At 50.8% G+C, this 18,986-nt stretch overlaps 1 protein-coding gene across 2 annotated transcripts in view; it reads left to right on the top strand.

Annotated features, from left to right (window-relative positions):
* Positions 1-18,986, top strand: part of utp20 (UTP20 small subunit processome component) — a 35,839-nt gene that overhangs the window by 8,165 nt on the left and 8,688 nt on the right. For both annotated transcript variants that reach the window (XM_030342074.1, XM_030342073.1), the window contains exons 14-46: positions 104-192; positions 399-504; positions 1,855-2,005; positions 2,180-2,242; positions 2,566-2,733; positions 3,164-3,240; positions 3,661-3,740; positions 4,129-4,408; positions 5,377-5,574; positions 5,796-5,886; positions 6,258-6,343; positions 7,264-7,389; positions 7,913-8,079; positions 8,536-8,744; positions 9,209-9,352; positions 9,481-9,560; positions 10,135-10,367; positions 10,681-10,825; positions 11,407-11,494; positions 11,705-11,848; positions 12,545-12,598; positions 12,797-12,949; positions 13,316-13,468; positions 13,634-13,774; positions 14,172-14,309; positions 14,577-14,716; positions 15,401-15,483; positions 15,750-16,084; positions 16,551-16,690; positions 17,076-17,232; positions 17,779-17,877; positions 18,124-18,291; positions 18,838-18,986. The exon at positions 18,838-18,986 is cut by the window's right edge and continues 18 nt beyond it. In XM_030342074.1, the coding sequence (XP_030197934.1) occupies positions 104-192; positions 399-504; positions 1,855-2,005; positions 2,180-2,242; positions 2,566-2,733; positions 3,164-3,240; positions 3,661-3,740; positions 4,129-4,408; positions 5,377-5,574; positions 5,796-5,886; positions 6,258-6,343; positions 7,264-7,389; positions 7,913-8,079; positions 8,536-8,744; positions 9,209-9,352; positions 9,481-9,560; positions 10,135-10,367; positions 10,681-10,825; positions 11,407-11,494; positions 11,705-11,848; positions 12,545-12,598; positions 12,797-12,949; positions 13,316-13,468; positions 13,634-13,774; positions 14,172-14,309; positions 14,577-14,716; positions 15,401-15,483; positions 15,750-16,084; positions 16,551-16,690; positions 17,076-17,232; positions 17,779-17,877; positions 18,124-18,291; positions 18,838-18,986 (4,635 nt within the window). The remainder of the gene's footprint in view (positions 1-103; positions 193-398; positions 505-1,854; positions 2,006-2,179; positions 2,243-2,565; positions 2,734-3,163; positions 3,241-3,660; positions 3,741-4,128; positions 4,409-5,376; positions 5,575-5,795; positions 5,887-6,257; positions 6,344-7,263; positions 7,390-7,912; positions 8,080-8,535; positions 8,745-9,208; positions 9,353-9,480; positions 9,561-10,134; positions 10,368-10,680; positions 10,826-11,406; positions 11,495-11,704; positions 11,849-12,544; positions 12,599-12,796; positions 12,950-13,315; positions 13,469-13,633; positions 13,775-14,171; positions 14,310-14,576; positions 14,717-15,400; positions 15,484-15,749; positions 16,085-16,550; positions 16,691-17,075; positions 17,233-17,778; positions 17,878-18,123; positions 18,292-18,837) is intronic.

Below are 18,986 nucleotides of genomic sequence, written 5' to 3'. Positions count from 1 at the left end.
TCTCTCGATCGGTCGTACATTGAGTTCCACCTTTTGGCGGTGCTGTAAGTGGTTGTTTCCGATCCTGAAGCGAGGCTAAATGGTGGTTGTGGTTCCCCTGCAGGCCTCTGGCCGGCACCAGTGTGGTTCCAGCCGTCACAGACCTCCTGAACCGCCTCCTGGGTCTGATCCAGACCCAGGAACTCGGGAAAGGTGAGCCCAAGTTAGACTGTACACCTACATTGTGCAACTGTAACCACTGCTTCTGTTTTGTTCTAGATATGTTCTGAATGTTCAGTTACTACTAAACTCTAATCTGATAAGATACATGCCTCTCCCTCCCTCCCTCCCTCCCTCCCTCCCTCCCTCCCTCCCTCCCTCTCTCTCTCCCTCCCTCCCTCTCTCCCCCCCTCGCCCAGCGGGTCTGTTTGTGGCCAGACAGGCTCTCAGCTGTCTGCTCACCCTGGATAGCTCCGCCCACCTGCTCTCATTGGTCCCAGTGGACAAGGTCGTGGCCACCCTGCAGTGAGTACTTCTCCAGTGTGTGTGAGATAAAGATGTATGCGTGTTTGTGTGTGTGTGTGTGAGAGATACAGATGTGTGTGTGTGTGTGTGTGTGTGTGTGTAGATGTTTGTATGTCTGTGTTGGTTAGACACAGGTGTGTGTGTGTGTTGGTGAGATACATGTGTGTGTGTGTGTGTTCGTGAGATAAGAGTGTGTGTTAAAGATGTCTAGGAATGACACAGAGTAGATAGGGTGTGTGTGTGGTGATATGGGTGTATGTCATCAATCTACCATCTACTCAGAGTGGGTAGAGAGTGAGGTCCTAAATTTAGCCTCTCGTTCCGATAACAACCCGAAACAATGGAACGAGGCCACGATTAGAATACAAAGTAACGGAGTCAAGGACACACAACTTCTCTTCTCTCTAGGTGTGTTTCTGAGTTCATGCCCGTACGATTCATGTATCGTCTTGGCGACAGCGCGCTATTTTGTGAGTTCATGTTCATTCAGATCCGTTGTTCGCGGAGGGCATTTCAGATTCGGACGGCGGGAAGCCGAAGGGATGAAGGGACGATCGAGGCGTATCGGCCGCCCTCACGAGCACATAAAAAGAGAAACAAATGCTAGTGTGCCGCGATGTTCAAGAGGTCTCTTGTTATCCGGCGCCGGAGTCGGACCAGTGCACTCCACTGGTTACTGGGCGGGACCGCGCGCCTTTGATCCTCCCCCCTGCTGGGCCCACAGAGTTATGAGCTCCCCACCACAGGGTTTACCCCCTGGTGGGTGAGCTCGGTGCGGGTGTTGAGAGTGGATGTGTGTGTGATTGGAGAGTGGTGTGTGTGGGTGTGGACTGTGGAGAGTGGATGTGTGTGTGTGTGTGTGTGCGTGTGCGTGTGTGTGTGTGTGTGCGCGTGCGTGCGTGCGTGCGTGCTCGCGCGAGTAAATGGCTCTTCTGTGGTAGGAATCTAGCTCGATCTCTTCCGGTTCCGGACATCTGACTCCAAGGTCAGGGTATCAGGGCTGAGGCTTGGCTCTGTGACCTGGGGCTCTGTCTACCGCTCTGGGCCTGGGGGTCAGAACCTAGAGATCCCGGTGTGGAAGTCTGTTCTCTGTCCTTTTTTGTGAACTTCTATGGTGTATATAGTTGGTTCTACATGGGCCAATACACTTTTCCAGATTTCTGAAATAAGTTTGAATCAAAAGATTAAATCCTCCTGAAACAGCTTTTCAGCTGACATAAGGATTGCTTGTGTTTTCCATATTTTTTTTTATCTTTAAATGCTTTTTAATGGGATGGATACCATGGTTACCGTGGTTACTGCAGGCCTTTCTCTTGACGCCATCTTCTTCTCATTTCCTGTTGCGGACAGGAAGTACCCCACGGATCTGTCTGCGCTGTTGCTGGGCGACCTCTACTACACCCGCCTGGCCCTCGGGGGCCTCTCCGAGCACAGGACCCACAATGCATTGCTGGAGGTGTACCAGATTCTTCACGCCAACGTGTCGTCCAACATTGCCAAGGTAACAAGCGGCTCCAGGAAGTGAGCAGGGTGCTTTGGTACGATGATCCGATGTCCTTTATCCTCCAAGGGCTTGAGCTTGAACAGTCCGCTTTAAGTTAGCATCAGTTCCGATTAAAAATACATAAATTATGACATCACTAACTCCAGACACTTCCATTGTTTTTTTTCCCAGATCCGCCTCTTGACGCTCAGGATATTCACTCACTTTGCGGCGGAGCTTCCTGTCCAGACAGAGGTAAGACAAACAGGAAGTACACTGCAGTGAAGTCCGTCTGACTTCCTGCCCTTATGTCTGTCGGCCTGTCTGTTTGAACATCTGTCTGTCTGATGGTGCTGTCCATCCATCATGCTAATGCTCCATGTGTCTTATCTATTTCTCTGTGTTGGTTGACCAATCGGGCATCAATCTATCTCTCTGTCTGTCTGTCTGTCTTGGCCGATATGTCTGTCTATCTGCTGCTCTATCCATCTCTCTGGTCTGTGTGGTCTGTGTATGTGTGTTGCGTTTCCCCCCGGTCGCTCTGTCTGAGGCTGATCCCTCTCTCTCTCCGTCTCCAGGGCGAGGAGAGCGAGGCGGTGCAGCCCGTGTTCGCCGTGTGCCTGCAGGCGGAGCGCGTCCCGGCCACCGTGCAGGACTACAGAGAGAAGCTGCTGCACCTCCGCAAGCTGAGGCACGACCTGGCCCAGGGCTGCCTGCCGCAGGGGCCCCCCGGAACCTTCCAGCAGGTGAGGAGCCCACCCTCGCCTAGCACCTGATCCTAGTGTTAAAGTTAAAAACAAATGCATTCTCCTGACTCGGTAGAGATAGTTTTATTTTATTTAGGGGTGGGACTATATTGATGTTCAGACTGTCTGTCTGTTTCTTACAAGAGCCACTCCCACTCACATCAAGCTGATTTATGTGTGGGCATGCATTCATTAATTATTTATCCTATAGATGACAATAAGAGTCCCAACGTTTTATACAATTGGGTTAATTTCACTTGAGATTGGGGTGTTCTGGTGAATGGTTTTCTTCAAAACTGGTGACTGTTTTTCTTCTAAAACCAGTGATTTTAAGTCCCCCCAGCGGTCGCTGACTGACAGTTGATTGGTCAATCCAACGGTCGAACCTGTGGCATCACACCAGCCGTGACATGTATGTGTGTGTGTTCAGGTGCCGCTGCGCTACCTGATAGCGATGCTCTACATCAACTTCAAGTCTCTATGGGACCCTATCATCGAGCTGCTGGTGTAAGTACCTGTTAGCAGTACGCAGCACTACATTTACTCAGATACGCCTTTTCACTGTTTAGGCCTCATTTTAGTACGCTAGGGCTTTTAGCGCTTTGTTTTTTGGGAAGATTCTTTCAAATTAATTCTGTTGATCTTAAATCAGTGAATGTATATAGTGTGAAAATTTGATCAATCTGCTTTGTTTTTCTTGCTTGAGCATAACATATATTTTATAAAGGGAGAGGATACTGTAGCGGTTAGGGAATTTGACTCTGAGCTGATTTGAATCCCAATGTCCTTAATCTACCTGCTGGAATCATTGCGCAAGATGCCTGCATTAACGATGTATCTAAAAGCCACTGTGGAACAGAGTCTAAAAGACTAAATAGTCTAAGATGTACCTTGTGTGACCTCTTGATTTGTTGTTCTGGACCCCAGGAGCCACGCCCGAGGGATGGACAACAAGAGCTTCTGGCAGGTCTTCTACGAACACCTGCAGACCGTGGCGGGACTGGCAGGTAGGAGACCCAGCTGGGCTGTCAGCGACCCTGCTGACCGCGATGTTAGCCCACTTATAGCTAGCTAGAAGGGCTAGCCTGGATGGTGACTGATGTTGAAGGATTGTGTATTACACGTTTCCCTGAGGGATGGATTGGTTATTATTAATCAGCACAAATACTTTACATGATTTTAAGTTTATTAAGCATTTCTTTTTTAATTAAACTATCCTTCTCCTTTTTATAGTACTAGTTTTTACGTCGTTTAGCAGACGCCTTTATCCAAAGTTACTTGCAGTGATTCAGAAGGGGTGCCGTTAACGAGCAGGTAGCTGTGAGGGCATCTAGCCGAAGGACGCCTCCAGGGGCGCAATCTCACCCACAACCTTTCTGTCAACGCGTGCCTCAGAAAAAGAGCTGCAGCGTCGCGGGGAGGACCGCGACGAGGACGACAGCGACGACGAGGGCGACGACCAATCAGATCTGTCCGGAGAGGCGGGCTGCGACGTCATCGAGAGCGGCGACGTGGGCGTGCTGTTCCTGGAGCAGGCCAAGCTAACCTCCGACACCGGCGCCCGGACGGACTTCACCAACTTCCGCACCCTGCTGTGGCGCGCCATGACCCACTTCCCCGACTGTGTGGAGCCGCGCAGCCGGGAGCTCACCCCACTCTTCCTGCAGTTCATCAGGTTCAGATCCCCTTTTCCTCCTTCGGTTGGCCTAGTGGTCATCAGGTTCAGACCCCCTTTTCCTCCTTCGGTTGGCCTAGTGGTCATCAGGTTCAGACCCCCTTTTCCTCCTTCGGTTGGCCTAGTGGTCATCAGGTTCAGATCCCCTTTTCCTCCTTCGGTTGGCCTAGTGGTCATCAGGTTCAGATCCCCTTTTCCTCCTTCGGTTGGCCTAGTGGTCATCAGGTTCAGATCCCCTTTTCCTCCTTCGGTTGGCCTAGTGGTCATCAGGTTCAGATCCCCTTTTCCTCCTTCGGTTGGCCTAGTGGTCATCAGGTTCAGATCCCCTTTTCCTCCTTCGGTTGGCCTAGTGGTCATCAGGTTCAGATCCCCTTTTCCTCCTTCGGTTGGCCTAGTGGTCATCAGGTTCAGATCCCCTTTTCCTCCTTCGGTTGGCCTAGTGGTCATCAGGTTCAGACCCCCTTCTCCTCCTTCGGTCAGGCAAGTGGTCATCAGGTTCAGATCCCCTTTTCCTCCTTCGGTTGGCCTAGTGGTCATCAGGTTCAGATCCCCTTTTCCTCCTTCGGTTGGCCTAGTGGTCATCAGGTTCAGATCCCCTTTTCCTCCTTCTGTCAGGCCTGAGGTCGTCAGGTTCAGATCCCCTTGTCTTCCGGGTTGGCTGGTAACCGGAAGGTTGCTAGTTTGATCCCCGGCTCCTCCTAGCTGATTGTCGAGGTGTCCCTGACCAAGACACCTGACCCTACCTGTTCCTGACGAGCTGACTGTCGCCCTGCATGGTTGACACCGCCGTCGGTGTGTGAATGTGTGACATTATACTGAACGTGCCGTTAATCATGCAAAGAAGAGGGCTCAAAAACAACTTGAGACGATTGGCTGTCAACAAAGCAATTTGTTACTGATGTTTCCGCCAGCCAATCGCTTCGTGTATTGTAACTCACATCCCGCCCTACCTTTGTTCTGATTGGCAGCAATGAGTATTTCCCCGCGGACCTGCTGGTGGCGCCCACTCAGGACCTGAGGAAGAAGGAAAGCCCCGCCCCCAAGGATGCGGAGATGACTGGGGAGGGAGTGGAGGAGCAGGACTCTGAGGAGGAAGAGGAGGAGGAGGAGGAGAAGGCTGGAGGGAGACGCCAGAAGAAGCCCGTCCCCAAACGAGCGGCGGCTAAGTATGACATCATTCCGAGGAGGAACCTATGATGTCTCCTCATGAATATTCATCACCCTCTTAAACTGAAACACATGCCACCATGTTGTAATATAGACCAAAACAACAACACTTTCTGGTTAATTGTGGTCGTTGGTGGTTTTAAGATCTTTAGATCAAGGATTTGATGTATTAAATGTGTTAAATTAATTAGCTTCTTTCTTCTCCCCTTCACCCTCCCAGACAACTCATTTCCCACATGAAAGTGTTTGCTAAGTTCTCCAACCCCCGCTCCCTCTACATGGAGCCTCGTCTCAACGAGCTCTACCACCAGGTAACGAGTGAAGACCCATCTCCTACAGGCCATGTTCACTGCATGTATCATGTATTCTAGGAGGTATCACTGCGCAGTGAATGTCCCCTGATGCTGTCTGTTTCTCCTGATGCTCTGTGTCTGTTTCTCCTCCTGATGCTCTGTCTGTTTCTCCTCCTGATGCTCTGTGTCTGTTTCTCCTCCTGATGCTCTCTCTGTCTGTTTCTCCTCCTGATGCTCTGTCTGTTTCTCCTCCTGATGCTGTCCGTCTGTTCCTCCTCCTGTTGCTCTCTGTGTCTGTTCCTCCTCTCCTGATGCTCTGTCTGTCTCTAATGCTCTCTGTCTGATTAACTCTTTAGGTTTCCCCTACTGATTCTTTGTCTGTTCCCCAGCTGCTCTGTCACCACGAACAGGAGATCCAGAAAGCTGCGCTAGACTGCATCCTGACCTACAGGGACCCACACATAGTGCCCTACAAGTGAGTGTCTCCCACCTACCTCCCCCCTCTCTTTCCCTCTCTCCCAACCACCTCTCCCTTCTCTTTCTCTCTTTCCCTCTCTCCCACTTACCTCCCCTCTTTCCCTCTCTCCTTTCCTCCCTCCACTTTTCACCTCCCTCTCTCCCCTCTCTTTCTCTCCCACCCCTCTCTCTTTCCCCCATCCCCCCGCGTTCTCTCTCTCCCTATGTCTCTCTCTCTCCCTATATATCTCTCTCTCTCGCTCTCTGACTCTCTCCCCTGATATAGATCAGAGTCTGTATTTCCCAGAGCCTCCTCTCTTGCAGAAAGCTCTCTGGTCTTTTTGGAGGAATGTTAACAGGCCGGCTGAACAATGGGGTAGCTGGTTCTGCGCCCGGTGGCGTGTCATTAAGCTATCTGGTTCCAGCGTCGGGAGCCCCCTGAGAGACGCCTGGCTATGAGGGCCCTCCATTGTAGTAGAGCGGTCCTAATGGATCTGGGGACTGGACAGGGTTTAAATGTGAGGCACATCATCGCATTTCAGGGATGATTAGCAGAATCGCAAATATCATATTACCGTATTCGAGACATTGAAAAATGTCACACAGGTCTCACCGATTTAAAGTCTCCTACAGATTTAAACAGACTCCTGTTTCAGACCTATACTATAAATTGCCTTTATTTAGTTTGCAAACGTCTTTAAAGTAAATAGCAGAAGAAGACTTTTCAATAAACATTTAAAATATGAGGATGAAGAAACAGAAGAAAAAATTGCAAATGAAAAACAAAATGGCAGTAAAACAACCAATCAAACCCTGGTTTGGGTTGATGACTGGTTAGCCTGTGTATCAACGCGGGTCTAAGAGGGACTTAATGAAGACGCTGTGAGCGCCCTGGACCCCCGGCGGTCTGCGTGATGGTTAATCCCCGTCTCGTTTCAGGGAGAACCTGGGGAGGCTTCTGGACGACAAGCACTTCAAGGAGGAGATCGTTCACTTCAACATCTCTGAGGAGGGCGAGGCGGTGGACCCCCTGCACAGAGTCACCCTCATCCCCCTGCTGATGAGGTCTGTCTGCCCGCCTGTCTGTCTGCCCGCCTGTCTGTTAGCCTCCTCTCATCGACCTGCCTGTTTGTCTCTCTATCATCAACATGTCTGTCTGTCTCCTTATCATCAACATGTCTGTCTGTCTGTCTCCTTCTCATCAACATGTCTGTCTGTCTACATATCATCAACATGTCTGTCTGTCTCCTTATCATCAACATGTCTGTCTGTCTCCTTCTCATCAGCATGTCTATCTGTCTCCTTATCATCAACATGTCTGTCTGTCTCCTTAACACCAACATGTCTGTCTGTCTCCTTATCACCAACATGTCTGTCTGTCTCCTTATCACCAACATGTCTGTCTTCCGGTCTGTTTGTCTGTCTGTTATTCCTCCTGTTGTGTTGTTGTTTCCCTTGTTTGCATCGTTGCTGTTGAAAGGCCTCGTTGTGGCTCGTTGTAGCCCCCACATTAGCTGATGCGTGTGCCCCGGCCCTCTAACGCCCCCACCTTAAGTAACATGTCTGCCCTCCCCTCCCCTCCCCTCAGGATCCTGTTCGGCCGCCTGCGCTCTAAGGGCAGCAGTAAGTTCCAGGGCAAGGCGTCGGCGTCGGTGCGCTCCTCCATCGTGCTGCGCTTCCTGGGGGGCTGCCAGGCCGAGGAGCTGGGCATGTTCATCAGCCTGCTGCTGGAGCCGCTGGGCCACCACGCTCAGGGTGAGGGGGCCTCCGTCTCACAGCGCTCCTACTTCACAGCCAAGGGTTCAGGCCAGTTCAAAATGGCACCTGGTTGCGTCTCAACATCAGCCACTTGATGGTCTTAAGGGTGGAACTTTTAAACATATTTTATTCGTGCTGGGTTGTAAGAGACCTATGAGGATTGATCTGGATTGATTGATTGATTGACATGGGTTCTTCCCAGTCTCACCTATGGGGTGAGCACACTGGTCTGTGGAGCAGCACAGCAGCACTATGCTATGCTCATGCCATGACTTCTAGACAAGGAGCTCTAAATGCTGGCGAACAAACCTAGAACACAAGCTGGGTTTGATTCCCCCTACCCCCTACCCGCTCCTTCATGTCCTGGTTCTGATTAACTGCGATGGATGATGGATGAATCTGCTCGTTGACTAAACGATGAGTGAGTAATCCCCCCGCCCCCCCCCCGTCCAGGCTCGTGCGTGGAGGCGGTGGAGCGCGCCGTGAGCCAGACGGACGTGGCGGCCGTGCTGCCCCTGGGCCGGCAGCACAGCCTCCTCAACGTCATCACCGTGGTGATCGACAAGCTGGGCCACCTGATCCAGGGCCACCTGCCCCAGGTGCTGCAGATCATCCTTAGCCTCAACGCCTCCAACTCCGCCATCCTGGACCAGAGGGAGCAGGTAGGGAGAGGAAACGCCTTTGATCGTTGTGTTTTGTGGGAGATGAGGTTTGAATGACGTGATGAGCTTTTGCCTTTCTTCCCCATTCTCCCCTACTCCCACCTCCTGCTCCTCTTCCCCATCAATTCACTGCTCCTCCTCTTCCTCTTCCTCCTCCTGCTAACTTCATCCTCCTCCTCCTCCTCTTCTTACCTCCCTCCTACCCTCCTCCTCCTCCTCCTCCTCTTCTTACCTCCCTCCTACCCTCCTACCCTCCTCCTCCTCCTCTTCTTAACTCCCTCCTCCTCTTCTTACCTCCCTCCTACCCTCCTCCTAACTTCATCCTCCTCCTCCTCTTCTTCTTACCCCCCTCCTCCTCTTCTTACCTCCCTCCTCCTCCTCCTCCTCTTCCTCCTCCTCTTCCTCCTCCTCTTCCTCCTCCTCTTCTCACCCCCCTCCTCCCCCTCCTCCTCCCCCTCCTCCAGCTGAAGCCCGGGTGCATCGCCCCCCTGAAGAAGCTGCGTCGGCTGGGCGGCCTCCGGGTGCTCGACTTCTTCGAGGGCTTCGAGTCGTACGCCTTCACCTCCCAGGAGCTGGACGCCATCTTCCTGGCCGGGGTGTGGCCGCAGGTGGGTGCAGCGTCTCCGGCCTGGGGGGGGGGGCGGGGGGCAGTGTCCCTCTGATGCGGTCCCTCTAATCCCTTCACTAGCGCCGCAGGTGACGATGTAAGGTAACGTGTGGAGGGTTTGTGTTCCAGGTGTGTCGTCTGTCCACGGAGAGCCCCTACTCCCCCACACCGCTGCTCAAGCTCATCCACGCCTGGAGCAAGAACCCCAGGTGAGCTCCCGCCTCCTGCAGCGCCTCCGTGTCGGAACCGTGCAACACCGTGTTCAGACGGTCGCTAATGGGTTCTCCTTTACACAGCATGGAACATTGAGCACAAAACTGAAATCTATCTCTTCCTCTGTCTCTCTCCCACTTGCTTCCTATGTCAATCTCTCTGCCCCTTTCATTTCCTATGTCTTTCTCCCTCTCCCCTACTGTGGGATGTCTCTCCCTCTCTTCCCATGTCTCTCTCCCTCTCTTCCCATGTCTCTCTCCCTCTCTTCCCATGTCTCTCTCCCTCTCTTCCTATGTCTCTCTCTCTGCCCTGATGTGCTATGTCTCTCTCTCTGCCCTAATGTGCTATGTCTCTCTCCCTCTCTTCCTTGTCTCTCTGACCCAATGTGCTATGTCTCTCTCCCTCTCTTCCAATGTCTCTCTCTCTCTCTGCCCTAATGTGCTATGTCTCTGTCCCTCTCTTCCTATGTCTCTCTCTCTCTCTCTGCCCTAATGTGCTATGTCTCTGTCCCTCTCTTCCTATGTCTCTCTCTCTGACCCAATGTGCTATGTCTCTCCCTCTCTCCCTCAGGTTCTTTCCTCTGATGGCCAAGCGGCGACCTGACCATCCCGAATGTGACGTTCTCCTCAACGTCTTCTCAATAATGTCCGCCAAGAAGATCTCCCAGGCCACCACCACCATGGTCCTGGATATCGCCGAGTCCCTCATCACTTCCCCCGACTTTGTTGCCACGGAGACCATGCTGGAACTCAATGTCAATGGCTGTGTGGTCCCCCAGCCCCCAGAGGGCGCTGTTGTATCAGGTTAGACTCACTCACTCACTCACACACACTGTGTGAGAGCTTATAGTGGTGTTGGAGAGCGTTAGTGTGATTGAAAGTGAGAGAGTGTAACATCGGGCTCAGAGTCAAGTGTCTGCATAACAACCATGACTTTATTGATACAGCAAATCTAAGTACAAGTAACAAACCACGTGACAAACTGAAAACATGCGACATCACAAAGGATAAAACCAACCAGGACAATACTAAGAAAATAATCAAATAAAAGTGTGCATCAAGACCCTCTTCTTTGGTACCTTGTATCCGTGGTGATTAACATGCCCCCCCCCCCCAGACGGGCTGCCCCTGGGCTCCAAGCTGCTGCTGCCCCACGTCTCCACGCTGCTCGTCTTCTTCAGCGGCGTGGTCAGCAACACGGAGCGCACCAAGAGGAAGAAGAACCGCACGCAGGTCGCCAAGGAGCTCAGCATCCTGTCCAAGTGAGTGGCCGCAATAGGGCTGCTCGGCTATGGGAAAAGTCGTAATCACGATTATTTTGGTTGATATTGAAATCACGATTATTCATACGATTATTTTTGAGTTTGAAAACATTTTATTCAGCAAGACACTCCCAAAAAAAAAACGTTCGCCTTAAGAAAATATTCCAATCTAAATTAATATACAGAGATATGTATCCAGATGTTCTGCCCTGACCATAAAACAGTAAATAATAAAAATCGATTATGTTAATTTTGTGATTGTTTGACGCTAAAATCGAAGTCGCGATCAAGATTCGATTCATGGCCCAGCCATAGGCCGTAACCTTGGTGATCCTGAGCAGGGGGGGGGGGCAGTAACCGTGGTGATGGTCGGCAGTGGGGGCGGAGGTCCTCCTCAGGGTTCCGGGGAGAGAGAGTGTTCATCTCCGAGGGGGTGATTACATTGTGTCTTGGTGTCTATTTTTGGTCTGTTATTTTGGATTCAATTCTCTCTCTCTCCCTCTCCCCCTCTCTCCCCCTCTCTCTCTCTCTCTCTCTCTCTCTCCCTCTCTCCCTCTCCCCTCTCCCTCCTTCCCTCTCAGGATCAGCCGTTTTGTAAATGACAAGGAGCAGAGCTCCACCCTCATCACTCTCCTGCTGCCGTACCTCCACCGAGGCAGCAACTCCCAGGTAGCTCTCCTCTCATTGGCTAAACCCTGGGAAACCATCCCATGTGTCCTCTATTCAAAATGTATAGATGGGGCATTAAAGCATAAGAACTAAAGCTTCAGTTTAGTAAATATATTTTGTGACATGTCGGGTAATTGCAAGGCAAGCTGGAAATATATCACTATTATCTAAATAATAAAATGGTTATAACATATTTTCGTGTGTCTTCAGGATACGGAGATGGACATCCTGGCCACGGTGCAGAACCTGTTGAGGAGGTGTCTGGATCCCTCAGAGTTCCTGGCCCCGCTCAGCAAGCTGTTCTCCATCATCATGAACAAGCTGCCCCGCATGGCCCTCACCAAGACCTTCCTGGTACCGGCCTCATCCACCAACACCACCCCCATACCATAGACCAGATACCAGAGACCCACCCACCAACACCACCCCCATCCCAGAGACCAGATACCAGAGACCCACCCACCAACACCACCCCCATACCAGAGACCTAACACCAGAGAGCAGGCCCTTTAGCAAACATCTCGCTGCTTCACCCTCCTTTGTTATTAATGGGTTAACTACCGGAAAATCTGTTCTTTAAATGAAAGTGAAACTTGTGTCCAGTTCTCAGCTTCTTACAATTCGTGCAACCAGGAACTTCAATTGGATTCAGAAGTGAATGCTCAGGCTGCGTTCTAATTTATTGTATCGGGGATCCTACACTTATTCTTGTGACTTATTGAAAGGTTGCCCTGCACTCACTCACACTGCCTTTAACGCTGCTGCTCTCGTCACGCAGAATACTGACTTAATTCGCTCCTCCGTCTCTTACCTCCGTGAGCATGCACAGTGATATCTTCACACGTGATCGAACCTTGTGGATGAGTTTGTTTGTGGAGCAAGCTGCCTAGACAGGACAGTTTGTTATGCGTTGACCTATGGGAGCTGCTACACACTCGTTGGGGATATCGTGGATCTCAATTGATGGGCAACTGCCCCATTTTCAGAACTACTTGTCTACTGTCATGGCTCTGTAGCATAATGTGATCTTTGTGTTTGTTCTGCTTTCAGACTCTTTCGGAAATGGAGCCTTCTCTGGATTATATCACGGATGTAACTGCCAAGGTACACACACACACACTTCATTAAATACACTTCTTACCCGTTATAGGGTTAGACGATGGAATATATTACACGTCTGTGATACGTTAAGTTATATTCATATATTCAGTGTTATACCCTCCATAGCTTTAATTCATTATTCAGCCGTCCACTCAGAGACTAGACACTAACTGTCCACCATCACGTCTCCCTCCTGCTCAGCTCAACGCCTTCGACAGCCGCCACCTGGACGAGATCCACTTCGACGTGCGTCTGATCGCCTTCCAGGACGCCACGCGCCGCATCGAGGCCATGACGGAGCTCGACATGCCCTACATCAACACCATCCTCAACAACTGCTTCTACACCTACGAGGTGAGGCCTGACCCGTCACCTGCCCCTGCATCTCCTCCACGGCACGGAGACCTCAAAACATACCAGAGATCTTCTGATGCTTTCTTATTTTAGTAAAAAGTTGATTTAGTGGAAATGTTATGTTTTTCTGCATTTATTTTGTGTTGTATTGAATTTGTGTAAAATAATCCAAAGTGTTCAATCATAGATGAAATGGAAGGAAAAAAGCTGTGTATCAAATTATGAATAACTATCATACAATTATTAGAACGAGGTAGACCTGGAGTTTAATCCCTTTTTCCTTTTTCCATTCAATTCAATTGGGCTTAACAGTCAATACATTTCTGAGTCTGCTAACCCTCCTCTTCCTCCTCCTCCTCCTCCCAGCTGTCGGACATGTCCCTGTCGGACAATGCCACCCTGTGTATGATGGCCCTGATCGCCCAGCTGGCGGCCCTGGGCAAAGACGAGACCTACAAGGAGGTGGTTCAGAAGACCCTCCTGGAGGCCGTGCACAAGGGGCTCCGCAGCAAGGCCGACGTAGGACCACTCACTCGCTCACTCGCTCACTCACTCATCTAGTCATGAGTCTAGTCATCTATGTCTCCCCCTCCCTGTGCCTCCTCACTCCCTATGTCTCCCCCCTCCCTGTGCCTCCTCACTCCCTATGTCTCACCCCTCCCTGTGCCTCCTCACTCCTTTCAGACGGTGCGTCACGAGTACACCACCATCCTGGCCTGCCTGGTGAAGACCTTCCCCACCAAGGCCGAGTTCAGGGAGCTGGTGCAGCTCACCGACTACAACGACCCCGAGTCGGACTTCTTCGAGCACATGAAGCACATCCAGGTAAACAGGAAACAGGAAATGGATGGACCGTGGGGCTAGCCTGTTCTGAGCTGAGCTGAGGGATCTCATTGGTCAGATGATTTTAATTAATTAATTAATTGGGATGGATGCATTTTTGGATATTGATACTCAACATGGCATACGCAGGAAAATCAATTTATTAGTTTATCAAAATAAATGTACACATTAAGATAAGTCAGGTTTCCTCAATAACTCTCTCTCATACTCACTCACTCACTCACTCACTCACTCACTCACTCACTCACTCACTCATTCACTAACATTGTGTGTGTGTGTGTGTGTGTGTGTGTGTGTGTGTGTGTGTGTGTGTGTGTGTGTGTGTGTGTGTGTGTGTGTGTGTGTGTGTGTGTGTGTGTGTGTGTGTGTGTGTGTGTAGATCCACCGGCGGGGGCGGGCCCTCAGGAAGCTGGCCAAGCAGCTGAGTGACGGGGTGGTGGTGATGTCATCGCGCTCCCTGCAGAGCTACATCATGCCCTACACCATGACCGCCCTGTTCGACCCCGACATGATCAAGGTACTGGCTGGCTGCCTGTCTGGCTGGCTGTCTATCTGTCAACACGTCTGTCCATCTTATTTGTCTGTCTGTTTCATTTTGTGTGTCTGTTTATTATTTCATAGTATTTTATATTGCAATTTAAATATCATTTTAAATCATTCAATGTATTTATTTTCTTTGTGTGTGTGTGTGTGTGTGTGTGTGTGTGTGTGTGTGTGTGTGTGTGTGTGTGTGTGTGTGTGTGTGTGTGTGTGTGTGTGTGTGTGTGTGTGTGTGCGCGCGCAGCATGAGGCCATGACCTCTGCGGGGACGGAGATGGTGGCGGCGGTGTGCAGTAAGCTCACCTGGTCCAAGTACCTGTACTACCTGAGGCAGTTCATCCACGTGCTGCAGACGGGCGGGTCGGAGCAGAAGCTGGCTGTCAGGTAGACGCGCAGACATTCATTCATGTGTTCATTCATCCGTGTGGATTTGCTGGCAAGTCGGTTTTGTACCTCGTAGCGAAGGTGGAGGATGTGGGTTGGAAAGCGCTTGTTGGTGTTTTATATTTTAAATAGGGATGTCCGATATTGGCTTTTTTGCCGATATCCGATATGCGATATTGTCCAACTCTAAATTTTCGATTCCGATATCAGCCGATACCGATGTCGATATTTGGGTTATTTTTCCTCAAACCTAATTTAGGTAACATTACATATCTCCTGTTGTGGAATTAACACAACATGCTTAATGTTATTGTGATGCCCCACTGGATGCATTCTTGAATGCAACAAGGCTTTCCAAATGTTAACATTGTCTGTGCAAAATAAGAAAAATACAAATAAAATTTTTTTAAACAATTTAAAAAAAAAATCGGTTTTAAGGCAAAAAAAATCCGATACCGATATTGACAGATATTACATTTTTATGCTAATATCGGGCCGATAATATCGGTGGGCCGATAATATCGGACATCTCTAATTTTAAATGTAGATCATAAAATGTGTTGCTGTTACAACTGTATTTCCAAACGCAAGGGGGAATCGCTGTGAAGAGGCAGACTTACAACGGCAGCGAGAAGGAGTTGAATCCCCTCCCCGTCTCTGACCGTATGCTCTGTGTCTCTGTAGTCTGTTGGTCACGGTGTTGGAGGCCTTCCACTTTGAGCACAAGACCCTCACTAAAGAGATGGAGGCGGCCAAGGCCAGAGAAGGTAGGAACCCTGCAACGTTCTCCCTCTGTCTGTCTGTCTGTCTGTCTGTCTGTCTGTCTGTCTGTCTGTCTGTCTGTCTGTCTGTCTGTCTGTCGCTCTCTCACTCTCCTTCCCATCTCTCTTCCCCTCTTCTCAATCCCTTAAGATTGCACCTCCAATTTCATATGATCCAAATAAGTTGGTGGCAGCCTGTAGTTTCATTGTCTTTGAGTCGGCATGGTGACCGTTTCCCCGTCGCTCATTGGTCCTCCTCTCCTCCCTTCCAGCGGAGAGGGCCGCAGCCGCAGTCGCGGCTCAGAGTGACGGCCAGGAGACCGCCGTCGCCGTCGAGGACGAGGAGGTCGCCATGGAGACGGACGGCAAGGCGGAGGCGAGCGACGTCGCCATGGAGACGGATGAGGGGGACGACGACGACAGCGACGAGGAGGCTGACGAGGCGGTTGCCGCGGCGAAGCCCAAGAAGAAGAAGGAGGCGCGGGCCGACCCGGTGGCCAGCGGCCTGCCGAAGAACAAGGCGGAGCTGGAGTCGCTCATCAGGAACATCCACAAGTCGGTCCAGACCAACATCCTGCCCAGGCTGCACAAATGCCTCACCGCCAAGGTACACACAGTCCTCATCCCCATGGAGACACACACACACACATCACCATGGAAACACACACACTCCTAATCCTCATTGAGACACACACAGTCCACACACAGAGACACACTCACACAGTCCTCATCCCCATGGAGACACACACACACACTCCTCATCCTCATTAAGACACACACATGCATGCACATGGAGACACACACACACACAGTCCTCATCCCCATGGAGACACACACACTCATCCCCATGGAGGCACACACATACACACACACACACACGTGTCATCATGGAGACACACACACACATCACCATGGAGGCACACACACACACACACACACATCACCATGGAAACACACACACACTCCTCATCCTCATTGAGACACATGCATGCATGCACATGCACACGCAGACAAACACATGTGCACCCTCTTAATTGTGTGTGTGTGTGTCTGTGCGTGTTTGTGTGCTGCAGGTGAAGCAAGACGACCAGCACAAGTCGGTGAAGTCCAAGGAGTTCCAGGAGGAGGAGGTGGTCCGCATCCCCCTGGCCTTCGCCATGGTGAAGCTGCTCAACACCCTGCCCAAGCACGTCATGGAGGCCAACCTGCCCGGGTAGGGAGACTAGGGTCGCCTTGCATGGTGGACTCCGCCCTCGGTGTGAGAATGTGTGGCTCCGAGTGGCCACTGGTTGGAATAGCGCGAAATCAGTCCATTCACTTTGTACAGCACTGTGTATGGTACTTTGAAAACCACTGAATTAGCCGACAATCTTATCCAAAGCAACTTCAAAGTTAAGCATTTAAGTGACCATCTGGAAGATTTATATTTTTATATATATATATATATATATACATACATATAATATACATGATACATATATGTTTTTAACTTATTAATGTGTGTTTGTGTGTTTCTGTTCCTGTGTGTGTGTGTGTGTGTGTGTGTGTGTGTGTGTGTGTGTGTGTGTGTGTGTGTGTGTGTGTGTGTGTGCGTGCAGCATCCTGCTGAAGGTGTGTGTGCTGCTGAGGAACCGCTACGAGGAGGTGCGTGAGGTGGTGCGCGGCACGCTGGTGAAGATGATCCAGACCCTGGGGCCGCGCTACCTGCTCTACCTGCTGACCGAGATGCAGTCGGTCCTCAACAGAGGCTACCAGGTAACACACACACACACACACACACACACACACACACACACACACACACACACACACACACACACACACACACACTCACACAGAAGTACACACAGACACACACACAGGCACACAGGTGCACACACAGACACACACACACAGGCGCACACACAGACACACACACAGGCGCACACACACAGGCGCGCACTCACACGTACACACTACACACACACACACACACATACACACACAGGCACACACACTTGTGTTCATTAGAATGGATTTCATTTTTAATCGCCATATATGAATAAACTAATAGCAGGTAGATGTTGACAATTCCTGATGCATCCCTCACCTATCGCTACAACACTTACCATCGGCCCTAGAATTGAATGAATGTGTAGCCCATGAATCTCCCCAAATAGAGGAGGAAGGAGTACCCTGGGTAGTGTGGTGTAACGTTGTGAGGTTGTGTGTCTCTCTGCCCATGTGTGGTGTAACCATGGTGATGTTGGGTGTCTCTCGGTCCGTGTGTGGTGTAACCATGGTGATGTTGTGTGTCTGTAGGTCCATGTGCTGACCTACACGGTCTACCAGCTGCTGGCCGCCCTCTGTCCCACCATGAAGTCCGGACAGATAGACCACTGCATCCCCCTGCTGCTGGAGGTACGTACAGCAGTGTGTGTGTGTGTGTGTGTGTGTGTGTGTACTGACGCAGGCGTCCCTCATAGCCCTCATGATGGGTCTGCTCCCGTATGTCCCAGGGTGGGCAGAAGCCTACACTAGTGAAGATGAGACCGCTGCAGCAGCAGAACCGTCACCAGCGTTATGAGTCCACGCTCGTTAGTCGTCATGACGACGCCTCTGAGGAGGTCCGTGCCGGGAGGTCTCTTAACGAGCTGTCCTCTGCAGATCTTCAACAACGAGCTGTTCGGGGACCTGTCGGAGGAGAAGGAGGTGAAGGGCATCGTGTCCAAGCTGATGGAGGCGCGCCACAGCAAGAGCATGATGTCCTACGAGCTGGTGGGCCAGTACTGCGGCAAGAAGCGCATCACTCAGCTCATCCTGCCACTCAAAGAGGTGAGGGGGCGGAGGCCAAGACACTCGCGGGCCAATCCCAGCTCTTGGGGTTTTGCAATTGGTTTCGATTTGTCAGTCAGGAACAACGATTGCAGTGGCTATTCTTTCTCCTGTATGGGATAGCTTGAGCTCTCGTTTTACTATAATGTAACTTTATTTTTTAAACGGGTGCCAATGCTAGAAGGGTTATTCTAAGGTAGGATAAGAGATATGATAATAAGATGCAGGAAACATTAGCTAAAGAAGTATCAAGCAATTCAAAAAAGAAACAAAAAAGCTAAAAGCAACGCAACCTCGAAAAAAATCAATCTTTTCAATCATTAAGAAGTATCCATCATGACGGGTAGGAATGAAGAGTAAACTGTTGACTATTGTGTGACTAACCCTAAACTAACTAACACTGAAGCGAGCGGCCCACCATATGAGACACCAGTACATTACAGGCAGTACACCACTACTGGGATGGTTCTACTGGGACCTGACCACTGATATCAGTCTACTACAGTGGTGTCATGACAACGCCGCCTGCTGCTCTGTGATTGGTAGATCCTGGAGGCGTCGTCCAGCGTGAAGGTGTGCCTGAAGGTGGGCGACGTGATGCGCAGGATGGTGGTCGGCCTGCTGGCCAATCAGGGCGTCGACCACCAGGACATCCTGCTGCTGAGCCACGCCCTGGTCAGCCAGAGCCTGCCCCT

The sequence above is a fragment of the Gadus morhua genome, chromosome 19 (assembly GCF_902167405.1).
Source record: "Gadus morhua chromosome 19, gadMor3.0, whole genome shotgun sequence".
Taxonomy (NCBI): domain Eukaryota; kingdom Metazoa; phylum Chordata; class Actinopteri; order Gadiformes; family Gadidae; genus Gadus; species Gadus morhua.
This window is presented reverse-complemented; position numbering and strand designations above follow the sequence as displayed.